At 46.2% G+C, this 7,799-nt stretch overlaps 1 protein-coding gene across 3 annotated transcripts in view; it reads left to right on the forward strand.

Annotated features, from left to right (window-relative positions):
* The window catches only part of KIAA1671 (KIAA1671 ortholog), a 247,480-nt gene extending 239,971 nt beyond the window's left edge, over window positions 1–7,509 (forward strand). For 2 of the 3 annotated variants that reach the window (XM_030815991.1, XM_030815992.1), the window contains 2 exons: window positions 750–832; window positions 2,454–7,509. In XM_030815991.1, the coding sequence (XP_030671851.1) occupies window positions 750–828 (79 nt within the window). In that variant the 3' untranslated portion in view covers window positions 829–832; window positions 2,454–7,509. The remainder of the gene's footprint in view (window positions 1–749; window positions 833–2,453) is intronic. The other variant, XM_030815993.1, reaches the window with a different exon arrangement.
* The last annotated feature ends 290 nt before the right edge of the window (window positions 7,510–7,799 follow it).

Here is a 7,799-nt window from a genome sequence, read left to right on the forward strand (position 1 = left end):
GATTTATTTCAGTGGTCCCCAACCTTTTTGGCACCATGGACCAGTTTTGTGAAAGACAATTTTTCCACAGGGCAGGGCTATGGGGGGTGGTTTTGTGATGATTCAAACACATTACATTCATTGTGTGCTTTATTTCTATTATTATTACATTGTAATTATAATGAAATAATTCTACAACTCACAGTCATGTAGAATCAGTGAGAACCCTGAGCTTGTTTTCCTGCAACTAGATGGTTCCATCTGGGGGTAACAGGAGACAGTGACAGATCATCAGGCATTAGATTCTCATAAGAAGCTCGCAACCTAGATCCCTTGCATGCACAGTTCACAATAGGGTTCACACTCCTATGAGAATCTAATGCTGCTGCTGATCTGACAGGGCGCAGAGATCAGGTGGAATGTGAGTGATGGAGAGTGGCTGTGAAATACAGATGAAGCTTCACTCACTCGCCCACCACTCACCTCCTGCTGTATGGCCCCATTCCTAACAGGCCATGGACCAGTATCGGTCTGTGGCCCAGGGGGTTGGGGACCCCAGATGTATTTAATATTCCCTATCGTTGGACACTGTGGTTAATTTCTACTTCTTGCTTATCAGTCCCGTTAATACAGGCATCTTTGCCACCTCTGAGTGCTTGCCCCAGCCCCGCCTGGGCCCAGAGATAGACAGTCGGGTACCACTCAGTCCTGCCCACAAGGAGCCCACAGTCTGGTTTCAGCTAGTCTCTTAACTGGCTTTGTGGTTTCAGGTCGGATGAACCCTCTCCCCAGTGGCTAAAGGAATTGAAATCCAAGAAGAGGCAAAGTCTTTATGAGAACCAAGTTTGACCAGGTATGAAGGGGCTCTGTTGGGGAACCTGGGAAGAGCCCTGCAGTCGCAGGAATGGGGAACTCAGGGGGGCCACACCTCAGAGACTGGGACTGTTGTACCCAAGGAAAGAGGCTGTGCAAGGGGAAAAGTGAGGGGTGGGGGGTGTTCTGAGTTCCTGCAAAGAGGATGGTTATGTCTGTTTCCATTTAGGGAGAAAACAAAGCTGGGCTGCCTGGAGAGGGGGAAAGGTACCAGGCCAGGAGGCAGGTGACTGGGGCTCTGGGCTCATGCACTTGGCTGGCCCTTCTAGCTGCATCACAGTCCCCTCTGATAAAACAAAAGGGTGGGACATCAGAGGTTAGCTTAATTAGAAATGGTTACTTTTTTTTTTTTTTTTTTTGAGATGGAGTTTCGCCCTTGTCACCCAGGCTGGAGTTCAATGACGCAATCTTGGATCTTGGCTCACTGCAGCCTCTGCCTCCCGGGTTCAAACGATTCTCCTGCCTCAGCCTCCCAAGTAGCTGGAATTACAGGTGCCTGCCACCATGCCCAGCTGATTTTTATATTTTTTGTTGAGTTGGAGTTTCACCATGTTGGACAGGCTGGTCTCGAACACCTGACCTCAGGTGATCCATTCGCCTCAGGCTCCCAAAGTGCTGGGATTATAGGCGTGAGCCACCGCGCCCAGCCAGAAATGGTTACAATTTTTATAGGGGGAATGTTTCATATACAACCTATGTAGTTAAAAATGAATTTGAAAAAATACACATTAAAAATTACAATTAGATAGGCCCTGGTGTAAGTTGCAAATGACTGAACATCATGGACTTCAGTTTCCTCATCTGTAAAATGGGTTAGCAGTGTCCACACCACCGAGCTGTCCTCAGGGCTCACTGAGAATGCACCTGTGGTGCTTGACCGAGCGCTGCCTGTTTCTCCTCAGTATAGGAGCTCATGGTACGTGCACCATCAAAGTCAGCATTGATGTGTTGAGCACAAGAGACTCACCATCCCTTATCCACAAAGCCAAATTCCAGAAAGCCCTGCAAAACAAAGCTTTTTCCTAACTCAGTGGTGAAACCTGACCTGAGTGAATATAATTCTACTTTGACTCTATTTTCCCCACTTGAGATGAATGTTCATAATACACTGCAGGAATATTATCTGCTTGATTATGGTGGTGTTACATATGTATATATATACGTATATGTGTATATATTACATGATTATATATGTATGATGCACATGTGCGTGCATATATAATAAATTCTAAAAATTATAAATTCCCAAATAAAACTATGCTCAAGGGATTTGGATAAGGGATCGGGACCTGTGTTTATTTTGTGTTTGGTGCAGTACATGTAATATCTCATTTAAGCCTCCAGCAACCCCTTTGAGGAAACTGAGGCTCAGAATTGAGACTGGAACCCTGACCTGACCCTAAATTTCATGTTGGTTTCACTGTATTCCATGCCTGCCACCCTCCTCACCTCCCCTTTCCCCCCAACACAAAAAATCTCCTTAGGCTTCTAGGGGTGACTTTAATTGGAGAATATCAGGTGAGATTTTAAGGACTGAGGGTAGAGAGAAATGGAGCCAAATGTTCCCACTGCTGACACCAGGACTGTCCCTTCCTCTCCAGGCAGGGAACACTGCCACGTCTACGTAACAGAAGCCTTAACCATCAGAACCTGCAGACGAGGCCGAGCTGCTGCCATTTCTTCCTGCACAATGCTTACGTGCCTGGGCCCTTCCCATTGGATTGAGAATGCTATCCAGTGCCCCTGTCCTCGCCAGTCTCTCTCTGGATCCAGACGGGAAGACCCAACCTCCAGGAGCACTCGCTCATCTCCCCAGACAGCACTTCAGGCTGGGAAAGGAGCCAGGCTGCCCAGAAATGTCCATGTGGGTGGTTTTGCTTTTTATGTAAAACTTTGCATTTCTACCTATTTTAGACACCTTCATCAGCTCCAAGAACATCAGCGTGATGCTGGAATTGTCTCCCCAGGTTCTGAAAAACACCTGAATTTGTGAAAGCACCTCCTCACCCGACCCCAGGGCAGGTCTTTTTTTGGAAGGATATTTCCAAGGAAGATCAAACTGTTCATTTCCTGCTGTAGTCTCGGTGCAGGGTATTACCGCTGGGTTGAGGTTTCTTATTCTTTTTTTTGGTGAGTTCCCCCTTCCCCTCGAGGAATCAGCAGTTCCAATTTTTAAACATACTCTCCCTGATTATGTGTATTTCTCTTTCTAGTGGGGCTGTGTGCATCGTTGGCCTATGTTATTGTATGTCATTTTTGTTTGCTTTAGAAGGTGATAAAGCAATAATTCAGCTAATTTTCTTTGAAACTTGATAGTTATGTATGTGTTTACGTTAAAGGACAGGAGGAAAGATGTGGGAATAATTTGTTCTGAAGTATCCAGTCACCTCAGGTTATCTTATCCCTATCCAAGCTGTTTAGAAGTTATAATTGTCACTCTTGTATTTATTTCCATGGCTTCTTTTCATTTGAGCTCTGGTTTCGGTAGGGTGACCTTTGCCCCTTGGCCTTAAGGGTTCATAAACTGCAGCCCAAGTGGTGGTGCCTTTGCCACTGAATCATCAGACCTGCCCTAGGAATCTTTTTCTCCAGAGTCTTCTTTGAACATGACCTGGGCTGGGCTGCTGGCATGGAGGAGTTGGTCCAAACTGGCCTCAGAACAGATGCATGAATGAAGGGTACTTTTTGCTTTTGCTCACCTCATTTTCCCCCATCTTTCTCGATGAATCCATTATTTGCAAATGCTGTCAAAACATGCTTCCCTTCTCCCTGGCTACCTCTCAGGAGTTCATTTGTCTCTCTATCTCAGCTTCCTCCCTCATCTTCCTTTACCCCTCTTCACTGTCTTAGTGGGTGGATGGGCGTGGATAGAAGTCCTGTTTCTTTAGGTTAGGATAAACACCTGGGCCCTGGTGAGGCAGTTGCTGTTCAGCACCAGGGACAGCAACTGCAGGGCTGTGAGGCAGGAGCCCACCTTGTGTCCTGTTCAATGAGCTTTGGTTACTGATGAGCAATTGCCAGACCATGTCACCCACCCAGCCTTTTACACCTGGGAGCCTCATGCATCTGGGTTTGGGAGTTTGGCCCTGCTGATGATAGTTTGTTGTCTCTTCATTCCCTGAATTAGTCATCAGTTCTCTGTGGCCATTTGGGGATTCATGCCTGCAACTGCTTCAGCTGAATTCTTTTTTAAAGATCCAGTTTATGTTTTATAATAATTTTGATCTTATGGCTTTCAAAGTCAATAGGATCCCCTTTAAAAATACCCTGCTAGTGTTTTGTTTTGTTTTGTTTTGTTTTTCTGAGACAAGGTCTTACTCTGTTGCTCAAACTGGAGTGGAGTGGCACGATCATAGCTCACTGCAGCCTCTAACACCTAGGCCCAAGTGATTCTCCCACCTCAGCCTCCCAAGTAGCTGGGACTACAGGTGTATGCTACCATGACCAGCTAATTTTTAAATATTTTTGTAGAGACAAGGGTCTTACCATGTTGCCCAGGCTGGTCTCGAACTTCTGGGCTCAAGCAGTTCTCCCCGCTCAGCCTCCCAAAGTGCTTGGATTACAGATGTGAGCCACCACACCTGGCCTAAAACACATTCCTAGTCTTTTGATCCTGACTTCTTATCTTGGCTGCTGTCTGTCTTTCCTTCAGGTGGAAAGGACCCCTTGGTACCATCTCAAGCAGTAGGAAAGGACCTGCTCTTACATATATTGATGGTCCTCATGCAAAACTCTCAATTCTCAATTAGTCATGTCTCAGCTCAAGGATATCAGACAGGAATGAAACACACTTGAAAATGAGATTGACCTGGAGATTTTTTTTTCCGTAATCTCTCATACCTTAATTGGAAAAATAATGAATTTAATTCTATGTTAATTAGGATATACAAAGTTCACGCTCCTTGAAAGTGACTAGGGCAAGCCCTGAAAATCTTCCTCATCCCCTTTTATTTTTCTATAACCTTGTCTCCTCCAGCACCACAGGGCAGACAATCACAGTGGGTCAAGAGCAACCCTCTTTCATGCGGGCTCCGCCATGACCTCTGAGTCCTGCTTATGATCAGTGCGATGAAGTTAGAAGTAACTGATGATTGGGAGCCTTTGCAGATAGCTGGGCAAATGGGTGATTTACTTAGCCCCATTCTAAATGGAGTGAGCTCTCTTTGAGGCTAAGCAAGGGGGCATTGTATGCTGGTTTCTAGACTTTGCCTGGAGACCCCTTTGGAAATCCGTCATCTTCTTTTTAAACTCACTTAATACGCCTTAATCATCTGTGTGCAATGGAGTCATCCGCTCCTCATCTAACCCTCCTCCCCTGGGGCTTTGGCTGTCCTCAATGAGAGTTTCATGCAGAATGGAAAATCCTCTATATGTACAATCTCTCTCTCCCTCATTTCTCTTCCTCCTCACCTCCACCACCCCTTTGCACATCAGCATTTTGACAGCTGGTCTTTTGAGAAGCCTGTATCTTTTTCCTCTTCAGTGGATACCCTTCTTCATGGTCCTTTGCCTAATGAAACAGAGGCCTTTGGCCTTTGAAAATCCATGACAAGGCCTCAGAAATCAGTATTGTGGAGGATTACTCCATGCCACCAGAGAAACTGGTGAAAGAGAAACCTCGTGGTCTTTAGGATGTTGGGATTTTGAGTGAACCTGACCTGATAGCCTCAGGATTCAGGGACAGGACAATCAGATGGCAGTGTTTTCCAGGGAGACGAGCCAAATCACGTGGTTTCAGACAATTGTGTTTGCCTTTGTGCCTCCCTGGAAGGGAGGCCAACTTAAGGGTATCACCAAGAAGCCAGAAGAGAAATAGGCATGAGCCTGTGGTTTTAAACTTTACAGGCTGGGCGAGGGATTTAGAAAGACCCTTAGCATGATTTTCCTAAAAGAGACCTCAGCTGCTCTGACCTGGTGTTGACAGCTGCTTTGTCGATCTATGCTTTAAATTTTTTCTTTATAATATGCCCCCAGATGGCTCCTGGAACTAGTCATAATTGCAAACTATAAAAATCCCTCCTCCCCAGTGTAGATATTTAAACCAGAATAAGTGATGGGGAGACATTCTGTGGTCTCTGAATGTGCCTTCCCCCTCACCGTGTGTTAAAACACAAAAGCCGAAGTTCCATGGCGTCATGATTCCAAGGGGCTGGAGGGATAGGACCCACTCCACATCTGAAGAGGATCTGCTTTGGGCTCGGTCCCCTTAGCGAGTGGGGAACCCTTGCTGTGTGCTGAGAGGCTGCTAGGACTCACCCAATTGGAATTCTGGGCAGGCTCGGGAAGTTTAGAGCCACGTAGAAAGCTGGTAGGCATGAATGTGCCAGGTCTTTGCCAGCCTGCGTCTCCTTTTGCACCCCCCAATCCAGAGTTTTCTTTCTTTTGACTAAATTGGCTCCTGCAGGGGGAAGGGCAGAAAGCTAGGCCCTCTGCTCTGGAAAGTCGGCCTGAGGTTTCTGGCAAGTTAACCCTTAAAATCGACACCCCTCAGCCCACCCTCCCCTTTGGCCTTCCCAGAGTCTCCTTCAGTGGTTGCTCTCACACCTGTGCCATAACATCATCTTCCATGACTTGGACGGGCACTTCCTTGACAATCCCTGTTGGCATCACACCGGCTACAAATTACGCTGTTTTCTAGAGAATTTGAACTTTTTTTTTTCTTTTCTTGAGACACGGTCTTGCTCTGTTGGCCAGGCTGGAATGCAGTGGCACAATCATGGCTCACTCCAGCCTCCAACTCCTGGGCTCAAGCAATCCTCCCATCTCCACCTCCAGAGTAGCCTAGATGACAGGCGCACACCACCGTGCCCAGCTGATTTTTTAAATCTGTTTTGTAGAAACAGGATCTCGCTATATTGCCCAAGCTGGTCTTAAACTTGGTCTCAAGCGATCCTACTGCCTCAGCCTCCCAAAGTGCTGGGATTACAGGCCTGAGCCACCATGCCCAGCTGAATTTGAGCTTTTTAATAATCTCATTCCACATAGCCTTATAGATCCTGTAAATAGGGGGGGTCACAAAGGTAATATATTGTGTTATGGAAGATAATTTTCTACTGTGCTGTTTCCTAAATCATACCAATATCCTAAAGTCATGCACTTCCCAGATGATTGTGATCCTCAGAATGCTTTGTAAGATGGGGTGGGGCTTGGAAATAGATATATACACACACAGAGACACACACACACACAAGTATAGTATATATTTTCCTAACCTTTCTTCTGGGTCCTTCCTCAGATCTTTGAGTCACGATAGAAAAGGAGCTTGAGTTCTTTGTGTAGGAAAGTTAAGCTTCCTGCCTGCGGTGTTCTTGCAATTGCCTTAGGAATTCACAAGCTCTAGGAGTTCTGAACGGAAGGCAGACGAGAGGCACTTTATCCAATCCCAGAAAGAATCTCTAACTGTGTGACTGAGAAGTCATCTAGAAAAACTTATATTTTTAATGTAAAAACAAATGGGGCTTACCAGACCTCACAGAGTATTGGACGTCTACAAGTGCTTTTATATTTTGTAACTGTAAAGAAGTTTCATATGCACAGAAGAGCAGTTGGAAATCTGGTCGACTGCAATAAAACAAGATGACCTTTGCATGTACAAAGATGTTGCATTCAGACTATGAAAATAGCAAATAAAGCTTTGGTGCAAGTTGCATTGGAGAAGTCGGTGCGTCCATGTGTGAATGAATAGAGTCTCCCATGCATGCAGGCCCTGACTGGGGCTGGCTGAGTCAGTCTGTCCTGTGCTGAGCTGTGGGCCAGCCAGTGAGAGGGCAGAGCTGGGGTCCTGGGAAAGGGTATCCATGCAGAATGGGAGGCCATGGAAACAAGGCAGGATTTCCATTCAGACTGACAAGGGGTTGAGTCCTCCTTCTGCCACCTCCTGGCTGTGGGATTTCTTTTAAGCATTGGTTCTCCTTATATACAGTGGGAGTGGTGATCGGGACATTCGC

The sequence above is a fragment of the Nomascus leucogenys genome, chromosome 7b (genome assembly GCF_006542625.1).
Source record: "Nomascus leucogenys isolate Asia chromosome 7b, Asia_NLE_v1, whole genome shotgun sequence".
In the NCBI taxonomy this organism is placed as follows: Eukaryota; Metazoa; Chordata; class Mammalia; order Primates; family Hylobatidae; genus Nomascus; species Nomascus leucogenys.